General features: G+C 43.8%; 1 protein-coding gene across 2 annotated transcripts in view; it reads left to right on the top strand.

Annotated features, from left to right (window-relative positions):
• Positions 1 to 49: 49 nt before the first annotated feature.
• Positions 50 to 18068, top strand: part of ZC2HC1B (zinc finger C2HC-type containing 1B) — a 30981-nt gene continuing 12962 nt past the window's right edge. For both annotated transcript variants that reach the window (XM_090040935.1, XM_090040924.1), the window contains exons 1-6: positions 50 to 238; positions 4616 to 4680; positions 7360 to 7479; positions 9997 to 10135; positions 14708 to 14838; positions 16108 to 16207. In XM_090040935.1, coding sequence (XP_089897061.1) covers positions 202 to 238; positions 4616 to 4680; positions 7360 to 7479; positions 9997 to 10135; positions 14708 to 14838; positions 16108 to 16207 — 592 coding nt within the window. In that variant the 5' untranslated portion in view covers positions 50 to 201. The remainder of the gene's footprint in view (positions 239 to 4615; positions 4681 to 7359; positions 7480 to 9996; positions 10136 to 14707; positions 14839 to 16107; positions 16208 to 18068) is intronic.

Genomic DNA, 18068 nt, shown 5'->3' on the forward strand with positions numbered 1-18068 from the left:
TGTCCTCACTGCCTTTCATGCGCATCACAGACCGAGGGAGTATATGTGTATGTGTCATAATTGTTAATTATTCGGTTGATGATAACTGATGATTTAGCTGTTTACGAGTATGTGGACTTTGAGTAAAGATAGCTGACCACCCAGTGTCCATGTCTCCTAATGCAGTCCTGAAGAAGGAATCTGAAAAATCTACATATTGAGATGAATCAAATGCCTGTGAAGGAATTAAGTGGAGCAAGTGAGTAATGTGCAGAGCCTACATTTTGAATGGCGTAATTTTTTGGTTTACTAAACATGAAAATGAGTTAATGTGGGTCTGTGCAATTCTGATGTCTATCTATGGTATGTGGTTGAGCAGTATAAAGTCACTGAATCAGACTTGTGAATAAGATGGAGACGAGGCCTGGACTTTACTTCAAAAAATACCTTATTTGTCCTTTGCACTCTTGTCAACTTTAGATCCAGCTGTTTCCATCTCCCAAATGAATTAGGTCTATTTCAGGTTACTCAACATCTTGTACTTAACTTTTTCTTTTTTTAGTCCATATCTCACTACTTGGGCTGATGCTCTGGGAACAGAATCCCCATAGGACAAAAGGGAGGTGGTTGGCACATGTTAAAAGACTAGCAATTAGGTAACAAAAGAGTTTTATAGCCAACAACTTCACTACTAAGTCAAGTTACCACAAGCAGTTGAATAGTGTAGTGAAGTTACCACATGCAGGTGAATATTATAGACCCTGGATTGTGCTTATTTCTACTCAGCTTTTCAACCCTGTTCTTTCCTTCCTTTAGAGGTGGAACAGCAAGGTGTTGAACCTATAAGTCCTGTTTTTCCCTGAACAATAGAAATATTTGTGGCTCCTTTTACGGGGAAACTTGAGCAATCTGCTCACAATGGGATTAGCGCAAAGAACATTATATAAAATAAGAATGATTTGTATTATTTGGGAGCGCACAAGAGTTGGAAAAGCTTTTCAATTATCCATTGAAATCAAAGCACTTTGAAATTTGTTTTTCAATGAAATTGCATCAGGAGGAAAAACAAGTAGAAAGCAGACATGAAAATGTGCAATAAACCTTGACCTTTTCCAGTAGCATTCTTGAGATGCACTAACCAGCAGTTTCAAGTACTGCTGTTCAGTGCTCCTGAAAATGACTTTGCTTCCTTTTGATGTAATCAAGATAACTTTCAAATTGTCCCCCTTGTCCTCAGATGATCTTACAGGTTTTATCATGCAAAGAAGTTCTAAGAATAATAGCAAGGCTACATCATGGGTAGTTTACTTATTTGGGTACATAGAACTAATCACACTCCTTGGCTCCCAAAATGTTAGCATTTATCTCTCTACATTTGATTTGGAACAGCATAATAAAACAGAGATTCATATACAGCTCAGTTGTGCTCTAATATATATAAATTTGTAATTTAGGGGGATTTGATATGTGGTGGTAGCTGATAGGACTAAATAAACTTAAGATAAATATTAATCTTCTGAAGAAAGAAAACTCACATTCTGTCTCAAAAGAATGAAGACCTCATCATACTTACACTGGTTGCAAAATGTCTCTTAGTGCCTGAAAACTGTAGGCAATCATATTCAAGTTGAATAGGTCCCTTTGCCATTAAGGATCCTGATTCTTTGTTGTTTACAAATGAAAGGATTGAAATAAACTGAGCCTCAGCATGAACATCTAGTTTTTGATCCGTCAAGCTGTAATCTCTTCAGTGAGACAGCATGGACACATTATATTGCTTCTCTACACTGCCATTATGATGTCATTGAAGAAATGCATTGTCCTAAACCGGATTTGTCCATTTGGCAGGCTGTGGGGCTTGTCGGTACAGATGCCAAAGCCACTGTATGAGCATAGCTCCAGAGCCAACGGGGTGAATACAGCTACCTAAACTGGAAACAGTGAAAAAGTGGGATAAGGAAAAGTGGCATTCATCTGGGTTACAGGCCTGTGCCAAGATAGCAGCTCCCACAGCCATATTGACAAACTACTGCCCTGCTGCTAGAGGTGGGGCATCTGGCCCAAAGGACCAATTAAGTTGAACAGCCATGTTCTACACCATGCTCTAGCAGCATGGCCTTCAACTTTAAATATTAGTATGATTTTTCAACACTAGTTGTCTTCAGAGCCTCAAAGATGTGATATGAAACTGTACAGAAGTTAGGAGAACCTTGTTTGAACAAGTGTGCTTCTGGCTTACACAAAGTGTCACAGGTTATTGGAGAAATTGAACATTCTGGCTACTAAAATACTGAGAAATTCAAAAATGGTTGTCATATGTGCAACCTGCAGCAAATGCAACATCAGTCGTTTAAGCATGCTTCAGAGTCTAGGTCAAGAATTCCAACCCTGTATGGCCATGAGTTGACCAAAATGTTTTAACTTTACAGAAAAGAACATAACTGCCATTTAGTGGTTCAGACTGTAGGGCCATTTTGTCCTATATCCTGTCTCACAGTGGCAGAGAATGGATACTTACCTACATCTGCCATCTACTTGCTTATTTGCTCCATCGTGCCAGATCCTTCTATAGTTCCTTACGGTCCACTTTGGCCGTTACCACTTAGAATAATTTTGTGTTACTAACTGAAACCTGCAAAGCATTTGTGATGAAACCTGGGGTGCTAGTGGGTGGGTCCTGCCTGGGGGACACCACTGCCATGGAGGGAAGCACGGGTCCTTGCAACTCAGGGGCTGTGTGACTGGCCGGCAGCTCACTCCATGAGTGCGGGAGAGGTGGGCAGGCTCCAGGGAGGGGAAAAAAAGGATCAGGCCCCTCACTGCTTTTTTTTTTTTTTTTTCCTTCAGCAGAGCCTGCCCACTCCAAGGCAGGGGCCCTGATGCTTCATTCTAGCTCTGATTTACTTGCCTATCTGTTTGAAATGTCTCAGGGTCTATAATAATAACATACTTATTCTGTCTGTTGGGAGCACTCTGGTTGGTTGTTTCAGTAAGCATTGTGATTGGCTGCCAAGACAACCAATCAGAGTGCTCTGGACAGATGGAGTACGCCTATTATTATTACAGATTTGCAAATTTGGCCACCCCACTACTCCCCCTTTTCCAGATCATTTATGAATATGTCTCACAGCACTGGTCCCAATACAGATCCCTGCGGAAGCCTGCTCTTTACTTGTTTTCATCTTGAAAAGTGACTGCTTATACTCACTCTGTTTTCTATCCTTAAGCCATTTTCTAATCCATGAGTGGGCCTTCCCTATAATCCCATAACTAAACTTTGAGAGTTTTTATGAAGAATGAAACTTTGTTAATTTAATTTCAGAAAAGTACTTAGTTTTAGGGGGGGGTTCCAGTTTTCACTTTTAAAATATTTTCCATTTGAAAAGTCAGGTCAAGAGAAAGAGAATTACTTTCTCTAGACTTTCAGTTTTTCTCAGGTATTTCAGTTTTCCAGAGGAGGAAGCTGAGAAAATGAAAGCTTTCCCTCTATTTTCAAAGAACATTTTTCATTAACCAAAAATTAAAAACGTATTCTACTCACTTTTCACTGTTTCACTTTTACTGAGATGTCACAGGTATACCTGTGTGTGTTTTGTTGAACCGTTTACGGTGGTTGGTAATAATTAGTTGCTACTGTTCAGTAGCAGTTTTGGTCAATTAAATCTGTTACAGTCCCATTCTTAGTGGTGGCATGGACAGTTTTCCACCATCACAATTGGCATTTTTGTGGAGTCAGCAGAGATGCTGAGGATTTGAATTTGTTATGGGACCTGTATTTCCCTTTTACCTCCAGACATGGTTAAGGAAGACTGTGCTCCAGATACTTGTCCTGTCTTCCCTACCTCTCAGGTTCTAGCCCTGCCAGTCACACCACTTGCTAGGCAGTGATATAAGTGGTTTGTGATTAAGATGGAATAGGGTCTTTGCTCACCTGCTCTCTTTCATCCAGATTTCATAGTATGACCTGGCTACCTGCAACCCTACTACAGTAATCTGGGCATCAGTAGAGGAAAAGTTGAGTAGAGGCCAGATGAATAAAGGCACTGCAAGCACAGATAAGGAGCCCTTCCTACTAGGTGATGAGATAGGAATAACAGGGGTGGTGACAGGAATAAGCCGAGATAGCCACAGGTCAGAGGTACGTGCCAATACTGCAGAGATATTGATAAGCAGAGATACTGGTTGACTGAGGAGAAATATGTAGGAACAACGATTTGCCCACAATTCAAAGTTAAAGTATTATATATGTATATATAGTATTGTTGTAGTGTCTAAGCATGCAGTTAATTAGTCCTCAGCTGAATGGTCAACCTGGACAGTTTCTTGTATGAAACCATGAAGTATCTGTAAGTAGCTCTCAGTTGTGGAAATGAGGAACGTCACACCATGTGTCAGTGAGAGAAACAGAAGAAATACACTCTGGATATCTGCAAGGTTGGGGATTCACTCCATCATTGAGGTAAGTTCACAAAGGTCTGGGGGAGAGACATTCATCTCCTGCTGATGTTTTTATAAAGGGCCCCTCTGCCAATAGAGCAGTTAGTTCCAGCAATCATAGATTTACTCTGAACATGGATTCCTTTGTGATCAAGACATCCAGTGTGACTAATAGCTTGCTATTTTGAATTTTATACAGCTGCCGGAAATCAAGTTTTGTTTCCTTGTGAAATCTGTGGAAGGCACTTTAAACAAGATGTTCTGGTAAAGCAAATTAATTATACAATGCTATTTTCTAGTTGTGTAGACCCTGTCAGCCTGAAGGATCCCACAGCGTTTCATAAGGTGTGTGTATACATGTGCAATTAATGTGAAGCTATAAATTCCGGAGTTTACTGCTCCTGGGCATGCTGTTTGAATGCGTGTCCTGGACCAATAAACTCAGAAGCACTGAAACATCCTAGTGCCCCAGACAGGTGGGGTAAACTCTGCAGCAGGATAGTACTTGTATTTATAGTAGTTAAATTACAAGCACTATCCTGCTGTGGAGTAAATTTAGTTTACTCCCGCCTAATAGGGGCACATGCATAGATGCCAAGATGATTTCTGCATAGCTAATTAGGCTGCTGCACAGATGACCTCTCATGTAGATGCACCCAAACTGTATACCTGTAGCACTACCTAAAAACAGCCATCCCTAAGATGTAGCGCAGCAATCAACCAACATACTGTTGTTTGCTACATAATAGCAACAATAGCATAACTGAGTGTGTGGGGGAGGGGGGAGAGGGGCAGGGTGATTAGGGCAGCAGCAGTTCTGGGCACTGTCTTGATAAGGGGATGGCAGAGGCACAAAAACAATTGTGGCTGCAGTGGGAATTAATTGCATTAGCACCACTGCAGCTGGCTGAGACAGAGCTGCCCTACTGTGTCTCTGGTGAACAAGATGAATAATTTTGCCCAGAAATCCCAGGACAAGCCCTTTTTTTCCGAAAAGTACCCTGGGGGGTGGTGCGCACGCATTTACCAAAAAGGAGCTTTAGGGATGGGGAGAAGAGAAGTGGGTAAACGCAAGCAGTTTAACTGCAGATGTTGAAAGAAGTAAAATGGTATGAAAAGTACTTTCATGACTGAGGTAGATTAGGGAATTGATCACATTTCATTAAATTTGGCTTAATCCCAAACACTGCACAATTCTTGGAAAGTGTCCTAATTAGGAAAGGGAGTAATTGGCAGCTCTGTTTTCTTGCAGCTTTGCAACCTGTAAAAAAGCCTCTACTGGTGCCCCTTTAAAGCTTTTCTGCTGAGCGTTTCCAGCAATAGCTTTCAAGTTCCCTGGGCAAAATAAACAACTGTGAGGTTACCATGACAGTGTAATGTGTATGAAAGGCATAATCCAAAACTTACTCAAGTCGGTGAAAGACTCTCATTGCCTTCCCTGGACCCTGGATTAGAACCCGAGCCTTGATGGACTAGGTCAGGAGTGGCCAAGCAGTGGCACAGGTGTCACAACTAGCAGGCAGCGTCTGTGTGTGGTACATGGCACACTGGAGAGGGGACAGGTAGCACTGTGCAGATAGGGCAGGGAGCAGAAAGCTGAGCATCAGATCAGGCAGGGAGCATTGGTGAGGAAGCAAAAAGCTGAGCAGCAAATCGCGGATTGTGTGACACTTAGGGTGGGTATAGAGCTAATTTGTGGCATGCCTGCCAAAAATGTTGGCCCCCACTGGACTAGGTAAATAAATTAAGATCAGAAATTAGTGCGTGCCTCCCTTGGAAGAGGAGCCTTTGTGAATGCCTAAATTTGACATGAGGTGCAGTCATGTCAATAGTCAGTATCCTCACAGACTGATGTGGAAACCAGTTGTCCAGGAAGTCAGTTGCTGCACCTCTTGTGCAGAGAAGATCAGCCAAAGGATAGTTTCCAATTCCCACTGAACCAGAGCCTCATTTCACGTGCTATTGGGAAAAGTTCAGTGCAGCATGCTCTTAAAACATGAGGAGGGGATGTTGAAAAATCTCTGGTAACTAAAGATACTTCTGAACTCCCCTGAAGAGGTGTTGAAATGTTTTCTCTCAATCCTGTAACAATTCATAATAGAAAAACAATGGGAAAGAGAAGGAAATAGGCAGCAAACTGGAAGTAAAACAAGAAAATGAAAAGGAAATGTGAGAAATAAGGAAAAAGCAGATGGGGCCCAAACCCATAAACTTTATTCCTGTTGGCTGTCTCCTAAAGGCCAGGAGGACTACTGATGTAAGTAGTAGCTGCAGGTTGGGCTCTGGATACATGGAGTCTCACAAGTTTTCACACCAGCTTTCTCAAAGAAAGCCAGTTAGTCCTGCTGCTGCATCTATGCGAGCCAACCACTGCACAGCTGCTAACTGCACAGTCATTTAGTAACTGCATAACCAAAGACTAAATGATTGCACCTTAACTGGTGTTACTGCACAGTAACATCCAGGCGTGGTTGCCTAGTGATGCTTACTGCACAGTAGCTTGTTACTGCACTGCAGTAGTGTTACATCACAGTTTGTGCCTGGTGAAGCTACTGCACCAGTGGGAGCAATACTAGACATTGTAAAGCTTCCAAATCTGTATGTCAGACTTTACAGCCCCTGTTGTAAAACCTTCTCCTTGGGTTCCCCTCTTGGTATGTCCCAAACAAATTCCCTCTGTCTTTTTAGCTGTGGGTGGAAGTCTGTCTTGTTCTAAAATGTAGTATTGTTAAACAGTTGGCACATCTCATCCTGATGATGACAGGATGAAGAGTGCAGTTTATTAACAGGAGAGAAAGGGAAAAGGGCCAATGGATCCCATTCAGAATCCACATGTGCCTCTCTCGCCAACATTAATAATCTTGATGCTGCTAGAAGTAATTATACAGCCTTAGTAAAAGGCAGCATTAGCTCCACAAGGTGTTCTTTTCCTTTGTATCCCAGATGAGGCATTCCCCAATATGCCAGAAAGTCTTCAGCAAGAAACGCAAGCCTTTCAATTCTTTGAAACAGAGACTGCAAGGAACTGAAATTACCACTGTGAAGAAGCAGCCACAACCAAAGGTATTCCTGAGTTCATAGCTAAGGCATTACCTTCATTCTCATGAACATTGTCATTCACTCCTGGGACAAACATATAGTGTCTTGTGCATTACTGTCATGTTTTTCTCTTTGGAAATGCTGTCTCTTGTGCAGAGATCAGCCAAAGGATAGTTTCCAATTCCCACTGAACCAGAGCCTCGTTTCACGTGCTGTTGGGAAAAGTTCAATGCAGCATGCTCTTAAAACATGAGGGGATGTTGAAAAATCTCTGGTAACTAAAGATACTTCTGAACTCCCCTGAAGAGGTGTTGACATGTTTTCTTTCAATCCTGTAACAATTCATAATAGAAAAACAATGGGAAAGAGAAGGAAATAGGCAGCAAACTGGAAGTAAAACAAGAAAAGGAAAAGGAAATGTGAGAAATAAGGAAAAAGCAGATGGGACCCAAACCCATAGATGGGTTTGTGTATCTATCTGCCTTCTTTCCTTCCTGTCTCCAACTTTACCACTTGTGCAACAGCAAGGCCCCTGCCACATGTTACTTTCTTTAAGCACTTAATCGCATCTTGTTGTGACCTGGCCATGCATTCAGTCAATTAATGGCACTATGAAATAAGGAATAAGCCACAAAGCTATTCCACAAAAAATGTGAAATTACTTTGTGGCTGGTTCCTATCACACCATTAATTTGCCATATGTGCCTGTGGCTGGGAACCCCATCAGTTGATGGGATTTCCAGCTGCAGTAACACACTATATACCCCCAAGGCTGGGAGCCCACAGCTGATTGGGGCTCCCAGCTTCAGGGGCAAACATGTGGCATGGTAGGACGCATGATTGTATGGATTGTGGATTGACTCCCGTTACACCATTACCTGCACATCTGGCAGGGTCCTAAATATACTAGGTGTAGTGTATTGCATCCAGTAATCTGAGGCCTTTCTCAGTACTGAATCCAAAATTGTTCACAGCTTTTTGTACAGACTAAGGCCTCTATTCTTATAGGAGACATTTCCTGTATATATGTGTAATGTAAAATGCTATGCTAAAAGGAAAAGAATGTACAAGCTTCTGACAGGCTCACCACCAGAGTCTGTGAAAGGAAGTATAACCTAAGTAGTGAAGTATAATGGTAAGATACCAGTATGGTGCAGGAATGCCCAATGGTCAGCCCAACAGCCAACTGTAGTCTGGTTTAGAGACTTAAAGTGAAGCTATGAAGCAAAAGCAATAGTTAGTTATTGAAACAAGCCGTGAGGTTTCATTAGGACCCAGGCCCTGTTGGGCCTCTGGAGAGAGAGAGTGAATGAATACATGTACACAGGCGTATAGGTCATAGCCGTGTTGGTCTAAGCACATGGCAGACAAAGTTCTTTGGGTAAATCTGATATCTTTTATTAGACGAACTCAAATAGTTGGAAAAACTCTGCTTTGCAAGCTTTGGGATACAAGTACCCTTTGTCAGGCTGAGGAAGCCTCTGCAGTTGGTATGTGCTCTTCCTGGCTGGAATGAATAGTAAAGAAGCCAGAGGCTGATATGCATGTGACAGAGCCAGTCGGTGAAAATATAAATTGAGGCAGTCAGTGGGTGAGGGAAGGAGGAGAGCAGGAAGGGGGAAGAGTAATGAATGTAGATAGTAAAGTAAATAGTAGAGAGGTACCTGGGGAGTTGTATGTTAAGCAGGTTATAATGTGTCATGGATCCAATGTCTATACTGAGTCCATGATTTTTTGTATCCAGTAGGCTGATGAAGTGAAGGTTGTAGGCTTCTCTGTGAAAGGTGTTTTGTAAATTTCTTTTTTGAGGATTAGAACTGAGAGATTGGAGAGAAAGTGTTTTTCTTGTGAGAAATGTGCCCCCTCCCCCACAGTAATTGGGTATTCTTGTCTTTGATAGATGTTTGGTGCGCGTACATTCTGGTATGCAGTTGTTGTTTGGTTTCTCCTACATATTTTCCATTGGGGCGTTTAGTGCACTGGATGAGATATGTTAAATTTCTGGAGGTACAGGTGTAGGATGTACACACACACACACACATACATGCAGTCCCATACATGCCAATATCATGGTTTTGGCTGTATGCAGTTTGTGACTACTGATTTAGTAGCTGCCACAAGCTGTGGCTGTGTTGGATGCACTTTCAAACTTTCACTGAAAGTTGGTTGGAGGAAGAAGCAAAAATCTACAAGAAATCGAGAGGGAAGGGGAGAGGAGTGGAAGCTGGAGAAAGGTGGGTGGTTTGTTTCACCCAGTATAATCTAGAATTCTCTTCTTGTCTTTGGGGATAAGGGGCTGTTTTATTAACAGTTTCTTGGAGCGCTGGTTCATTTATGACAATGTAAGAAGAATGGCCAAATTGGCCTTCCTAAGCCTTGCTAAATGTGCCTTTGTTTGATTTTTTTTTTTTTTTTTAATAGTCCTCCTGTATCTTGAAATTCCATTTAAAGACTGAATATGCTGTCTCGTGACAGCTTTTACATCTCAGAATCTGGATACATTTGAGTTTGAATTTTCATACATATTTCTGTCTGTTACAGAATCAAGTGCAAAAGAAATCTAACTGGAGACAGCATCATGAGGACTTCATGAATGCTATTCAGTCAGCCAAGGAAGTCACAAAAGCCATGAAAGAGGGTCGCCCTCTTCCCCCACCACCCCCTCCAAGCATCAATCCAGGTCTGTGGTCTCATGTTGCACTGACAGTGTACTCCTGTTTACTGAATGAGTATGCTCCTATTTTTTTGTAGCTCTGCACAACTTTGCTCTGCTTAGCTCGTGAAGGAACATCTTGAGAAGCTGGATACCTTAAAGTCAGCCAGCCCTGACAATCTGCACCCCAGGGTACTCAAGGAGCTGGCGAGCGTCATAGCCCAGCCCCTGGCACGGATCTTTGAAAACTCCTGGCGCTCTGGTGTAGTGCCCGAAGACTGGAAGAAGGCCAATGTGGTGCCGATCTTCAAGAAAGGGAGGAGAGTGGATCCGGCTAACTACAGGCCCATTAGCCTGACTGCTATCCTGGGAAAGATCTTAGAAAAGTTTATTAAGGAGGCCATCCTTGATGGACTGGCCCAGGCTAACATCCTAAGGGACAGCCAGCACGGGTTTGTTGCGGGTAGGTCTTGTTTGACCAATCTCATTTCCTTCTATGACCAGGTGACCTATCACCTGGACAAGGGAGAAGAGATTGATGTCATATATCTTGACTTCAAAAAAGCTTTTGATCTGGTATCCCATGATCACCTCTTGGTCAAACTGGCCGGTTGTGGCCTTGGCTCCACCACGATCCGCTGGCTGGGAAACTGGCTCCGTGGTCGGACCCAGAGGGTTGTAATTGATGGCAGTCACTCATCGTGGTGCCCTGTGACCAGTGGGGTCCCTCAAGGCTCTGTCCTTGGACCCATCCTGTTCAACATCTTCATTAATGATGTGGACATTGGAGTCAGGACTGGACTGGCCAAGTTCGCAGATGACACCAAACTTTGGGGCAAAGCATCCACGCCAGAAGATAGGCGGGTGATCCAGGCTGACCTGGACAAGCTCAGCAAATGGGCAGACGAGAACCTGATGGTGTTTAACACCGAAAAATGCAAGGTTCTCCACCTTGGGAGGAAAAACCTGCAGCATCCTTATAGGCTCAGCAGTGCTACATTGGATAGCACTACAGAAGAAAGAGACTTGGGGGTCATCACTGACCACAAGATGAACATGAGCCTTCAATGCGATGCTGCGGCTAATAAAGCAACCAAAACGCTGGCTTGCATCCATACATGCTTCTCAAGCAAATAAATCCCGGGATGTCATTCTCCCCTTGTACTCGGCCTTGGTGAGGCCGCAGCTGGAGTACTGCGTCCAGTTTTGGGGTCCACAATTCAAAAAGGATGTGGAGAAGCTTGAGAGAGTCCAGAGGAGAGCCACGCGCATGATCAGAGGTCAGGAAAACAGATCTTACAATGATAGGCTGAGAGACATGAGACTCTTTAGCCTGAAAAAGCGCAGGCTCAGGGGTGATCTGATGGCCACCTATAAGTTTATCAGGGGTGACCACCAGGATCTGGGGGAACGTTTGTTCACCAGAGCGCCCCAAGGGATGACGAGGTCGAACGGTCACAAACTGCAAGACCGTTTCAGGCTGGACATAAGGAAGAATTTCTTTACTGTCCGAGCCCCCAAGGTCTGGAACAGTCTGCCAGCGGAGGTGGTTCAAGCACCTACATTGAACACCTTCAAGAGTAGATTGGATGCTTATCTTGCTGGGATCCTATGACCCCAGCTGACTTCCTGCCCTTTGGGCAGGGGGCTGGACTCGATGATCTCCCGAGGTCCCTTCCAGCCCTGATGTCTATGAAATCTATGAAATTAATTATATGGTTCCTTTCTTGTGTAGTAAAGTTACTACACATTTTTTCAGGGGTTCTTTACCCTGGATTCAGAGATTTAATCTGTAGTACAACTGTAAACCATGCATTGCTCATCTCTTAATTTTTAATGAAGCCAATTTATTACATAGCAACCATGTCCTAAATCTGCCCCCACAGATGAATGGTGAGGGGGAAGATGTAACAAGACTAATCCTATCAATCAATTTGAAATAACTCAGTGTAGTAGCAGACAGAGTTCTGGGATCAGGGTCAGGATACCTGGACTCTCATACTGACTGCCATTGATTAACAAGGGTAACATTTATTCTCCTGCCCTCAAAATTAGCTTATTGAGTTGTGCTCAGGCTTCCTGCTGACTTTCTGTGCTGGGGGAATCAAATTATCTGCATTCCCAGAGGTCAACTGTAGGAGAAGTGTAGGTGCTCAACATCCATTCTTCTTTCTGTTTCTGTCTCTCCAAGACTGGGTAATTACTACGGACCAACTTAATTCACCATTTCAGGGATTGCACAGAAACCGCAAAATCCATGAAATAAAAAAAATCCCAAAACCCTTAATAAAAATAAAATGCTGACTCTTCAGTGGGAATCAGCAATCCTTGCTGCTGGGAGGAGAAGGCGCCAGGTGGTGGGGTGGCATGAAGGGACGCAGACAAGATGGTGGCTGTCCCCATATCCCTCCTTGCCCTGCCAGAGCCTCTCTACCAATCGGTGTGAAGGCTCAGGGCCCTTGTGAAATGACCACAGAATTAGAACTTTACATTGTGGTCAACCTGTGAAAATTGGTACGTCCCACTATGATTTAGGCAGATCCCTAGTAATTACACTCTGTAAAGTTGAGGGGAAGAGGGAACTATAGATAAAAAGCACTTATGTAAGCACCAGTGACAATTACCATATTTACTCAAATCTAAGATGACCAAATTTAAGACAAGCCCCCAATAACTACTTTCTGTATAGAGAAAATTTATAATTCTTTTAGATTTTTTTAGGTATAGAATCTAATTATTGGAGGGTTGTCTTAAATTTACTCACCTTTGACACTGTTACAGCAGGGAAAACAGTGACTGTGGGGTTCATAGTTTCATAGTAGCTAGGGTCAAGAGGGACCCGAACATATCATCTAGCCTGACCTCCTGCCACAGGCAGGAATGAATGCTGGGTTACAAGACCCCAGACAGTGAACATGCAACCTCCTCTTGAATTTGCCCAAGGTAGGGGCGAGGACCACTTCCCTAGGAAGCTGGTTCCAGATTCTGGCCACCCTGACTGTAAAATATTGCCTCCTGATCTCTAACCTAAACCTATTCTCCATCAGCTTATTACCATTGTTCCTCGTCACCCCAGGTGGTGCTGGGAAGAAAAGGGCTCTTCCTATTTGCTGATGATCTCTGTCCCTTCCCCCAGCTCCTCAGTCTCTGCCTTTACCTGCCCCATCACAACCCCGTATTGCCACGTGCTGCTTGGGTTCTGTTCCCTCCTGGAGCACAGCACCTGGAAGCACAGCCCCTGTCAGCCATGCAGTGGTGTTGGCACTGCTGACTGGGCAGGCAGGGGACAGTTTCCACATGCTCTGTGCCCAAGAGGGAACCCAGCCTGAGCTAGAACCCAGATGCCCCTGCCAGTACAGGGGGAGGGGATGGGAGGGAAGAGGAGAAGAAGCTTCAGAGGGCAAGTGGAAGCGGGCAGGAGGCTGGTACAGGTCTGACTATGGCCTTAACTTAGGCTCTGGGCCAGAGTCAGAGCTGCAGCAACTGCCTACACAATGCCTCCCAATTTGTATGCAAATTTAAGACATGGGGCTTCCCCCCCACATGCTGATTATGGGTGGAACCTCATCTTAGATGTGAGTAAATACAGCATCTGGGACTATCATGGGCACAGAACAGTGGCCATATGCTAAAGCTAATAGGATTCCAAAGCTCCATAAAGTTAACCACAGATCAGGACCTATAACAACAGTGACTGCAAATAAACTGCATCATGTGTCATTTGCGCTCCTGGCTTAACACATTCCACTGTGCTCCTTGATGTACCTTATAAAGTGTTGAATCTGTGTGGCTTTTTAAGTAGCACTCCATGAAAGCTTAAAAGGCAATGTTATGTTCGCTAAAATAGAAGAAGACAAGTATGTTAATGATACATTCTCATAAGCTCCCTTCCTTCCTAAGATAATATTCTTTGGGTCAATTGCATGGCACATTTTTGCTAAATATCATGTTTTCTGGAGTTTTATTCTATTTTAATTGTAGGGGGTTTAAGCCAAAGATAATATAATCCTTCACCTTCAGGAGTTCCCAATAAAGAGGTCTGTATTGTGTTTAAAAGTCTTTCCAATAATAATAATAGTACTTAGGAGTTGATACTGAAGAAGGTGAGTGTTGTTATCCCAGTTTTATAGATGGGAAAATTTGGGCACAAGGTAGTGAGCTCACTCACCGCAAGGTCATTATTGAAGCTTGGGCTGGAGTTGAACCCAGTCACCTAAGACCTGATGTTTTGGCCATTACACTGCATTACCTCCCAGAGAGTAGTGTAATTCTCTCCCAGTACTGTGTACAACATGCCCCAAAATATTATACATATTGCTTCTGAAAGGCAGAAAGAAAAAGATCTTTTCTTGTAGTAAATAACTGAGTAACAGCAGCAAGGGAGCGGAGCCTATTCATTGTTCTGTTCCCCGTGGGCTGCTGCAGATTTTACCTCGTAAGCAACAGAACCTGCTTATGCTAAATCTCTTGCATATAATGCACTCTCATACCAATTTCCAGCAGCTAGTTTTTCAGGGAAAGAGTGTGTGTGTTATGTGAGAAAATATGGTGATTCACAAGCTGTTAACTCAACCAAACTTGTTCCTTTATTATGCTCAGACTATATTCAGTGTCCTTACTGCTCAAGAAGGTTTAATGAGGCTGCAGCAGGGAGACACATTAATTTTTGCAAAGAACAATCTACACGACGTACCTTTTCACCAAGTACAAAAGCAGCCAAACCACCCCTGGTAAGTAAATGCATTTGCCCTTGTGTTTCCTTGCAAATGAGCTTGCCAAACAGTGCACTGAGATGTAAGGAGGGATGCCCCAACTCCATAAACTGCTTTAAGCCCCAGGGAAGCAGGTCAATTCACCATTTTCCATGGTGAATTTATAAGTTTCCCATTGAACTTAAGAACAGAGGACTGGAAGGGGCCTCCCGGCCAATCAAGTCCAGTCACCTGTGTTCGCAAGCAATTATTTACCTGAAGAATTCTTCAAATCGCCACTTCAAACCAACAAACCTAACCACAATGAACTGTGCCCAGAGCACCAAGAATCCTTTATAAGGGCTCTAAGTAAAAGCACTGGGGGTGAGGCCACTGTTCGTCATCTGCCACTGTTCAACAGCAGGAAAGCAGCCAGTAACTGCTCAGAAGTTATAAATTGTTTGAAACAGGAGCCTGTCTGGCTTATAGAAAGTTGTAGAAAAGAGTGGTAGCAAAATCTTGAGACAAAAATGGCTTCTCTGGGTTCTTCTATCAGCAGATCCCAGGAAAACAATTGTACAATACTGGAAACTATTCCTGTTTTCAAGTAGCACTCTCCACCTTAGCAACAGGACTCAAACTGTGCTATCAGAAGGGATCCAAAACTGCCTCTGTGGGATGAGCTACTTGGATAGTCCCCAGAAGAGCAGTGATCTGTGACTTTGAAGTTCACTCTTCTTTTTATTAAATTGTTTTAAAATGTTTTTTATATTTTTAATGGTTTATATTAAAATGTGAATTGTTCCTTTAAAAAAGTAAAGAAGTGGTGGTAATTTTAACCTGAGGTTGTCTTAAACAGAAGTCAAATCTGTTCTCATTCCTACCAATCCACCTGCTCTGATATGTTCTGAAAATTGAGGATAACTTTACTGCCAAAAAAGTCTTAAAAACCGTCAGTGGACAGACTGAGAGCACTTGGTCTTGTATGTCACACATTCAGGGGTGTCAGTGAGCAATGCCGTAGAAGGGGAAGTTCCATGATGTAACAATGAGGTACCTGCTCTTTTGAGGGTTTGACTGTCTAACACTGGGTGAGTGAAATAGTTCTTTGGGTAAGGAACAAACATTCAGGGACTTCTACTCCAGCCCTGACAGGTGCTTAGAGGATCTGAAAGGGGGTTAGGAGACCTGGTTGTTGTCAGATTCTACAAAACATCTGCTGGAGCTGAGTTCTGGTGGCTTGTGCTTCTTCACATGCCATGAAACTGTGTTCACTGCCTGTGTGAATGTGGCATATTCTCTTATTAGGGCAAACAGCAAAAGAGAGAACCAACTTTAACAACTGCTGTGGAATCACTGCTTCAGAACAAAGCACAAGAAGCTACCAATGCAAATCAACTGAGGGCAGGTAAGAGCAGAAAGCAGAACAAAGCATGAGCCTGGATTGAGTGAATGTTCTCAAACATCAGTGGCCAAGTTCATTGATACTCTAGAACCTGGTACTGGCTTCAGGTACTAGAGCAGGGATCAGCAGTGTTTTTGGGCTGAATGCCAAAAACCCCCAGAACCTGGACTTGGAAGATGTTGGCATGCCAGGGGCTGACAGCGGGAGAGCTATAAGGGGCCTGATCCTTGTTGTTGTGGCAGTGCAACCCCAGCCCTTTCCCTGCCATGCGCCCTGTGGCACATGTAGCCATTACCGCCACAGAGCCTGGGCTGCTCACAGTCAGCAGTGGACAAGCTGCAAACAGCTACGCCAAGGACTGGAGCTCTGGCATGGCTGCACATGTGCCTCGGGGTCGTGGAAGCGAAGAGTCTGGGGTTGTGCTACCTCAGACCCCTTCCCTGCCATGCACCCCAAGGTATGTGTGCAGCTGCCACATGCCACAATGCCAGGCTGGGGCTCTGGACCCCTGTGCACTGGTTGCAGCCTCCCAGCTGCCTGCCACATCTGGCCTGGGCCCTGGGCAGCTGCTGCTTGTCATGGAGCCTGGGCTGCTCACAGCAGGGCTTCCAGCCTCCCTGCAACCTGCTGTGAGCAGCCTGGGCCAGTTGTGGCATGCCGAGCAAAATGGCCTCACATGATATGCTCTGGCATGCATGCTGGGGGTTGCCAACCCCTGTACTAGAGGTTAGCTGTCCAGATTGTACCTAGTTAGTGAGAAAATAATTAGCTACAGGGTAGAGTAGGATTTGGTGAGGAAATGCATCTGAATTCTGAAAAAGAAAAAGCTGTTCTGAGCACAAAAGCATACAGTAAAATGTCAAGAAATTGGCAAGGAAACTGGCTGTTCATATGATGTAGGGATGGTGAGGCACTAGTCAGGTGAAAACATATAAAACTTGTGAATAGAAAAATAAATTTAGGCTCCAGGTTCATTCAGTCATCAGAAGGAGAAACCATCTCATTTTTTTTCTCTCTTAAATTGAAAAGAACAAACAAAGAAATAAAAACAATCCATAGCATATTACAAATTCAGAATGCTGAAGAGAGACAGGTATCTTCACAGTAATGCTGGAAAGAGTGGCTTTCTTTTTACTGATAAGAAAACTGAGGCAGAGCATATAATTATTTGTTCAAGACTACTGACTGTGGAAGAGCAAGAATTAGAGATCAGGAGGGCCAGATTATTTTGTGGGATATCTATAGTGAAATTGGATGAAACCAAATTTGCAAAATGCAAAATTTCTATTTGGACGTATCAAAGTGGATTGCTCTGAGCTTGATATTAATTTCTACATATGTGAGAGCTGCTGAAATGCCGCATGGGAATTGTGGTTCTGGGTCCTTCATGCCTAGGGTGACCAAAAGGAAATCTGGGACATCCAGAACCCTGCCGCCCCCCCACCCCAAGACAGCAGTGCTGCTGTAGGCAGTGGCAGAGGCTGGCAGGCAGGGGAGCAGGCTCACTATGGTGGTGAGGCAGAACTGCCTGGTGCACCACACTGCTCTGTCTCTCCACTGGACTGCACCCTGTGCCCCTGCAATTTCAGAACTCTCCTTTTAATTTTGACCAACTGGCCAGGACTGGCCTTCAAAATCCAGGCCAGACTGTCTCCCATGATTCACCATATTTTCTCTTTTGGGGTGAGAGTCCTGTAGCCGAGACATTGTACTGCAGTATCTGCTGGGACCCAAAAGTGCTACTTGCCTAAGGCATGGCAGTGGCCAAAGGAATCATAGAGATCAATACCAACCCAAAGCAAGCATATTGTTTCATTTTTCTCCAGTGAAAAATGTGACCAAAATAGGGGTTTTTCCCCCAGAG

The sequence above is a fragment of the Crocodylus siamensis genome, chromosome 1 (assembly GCF_052110815.1).
Source record: "Crocodylus siamensis isolate JL-2025a chromosome 1, ASM5211081v1, whole genome shotgun sequence".
Classification (NCBI taxonomy): Eukaryota; Metazoa; Chordata; order Crocodylia; family Crocodylidae; genus Crocodylus; species Crocodylus siamensis.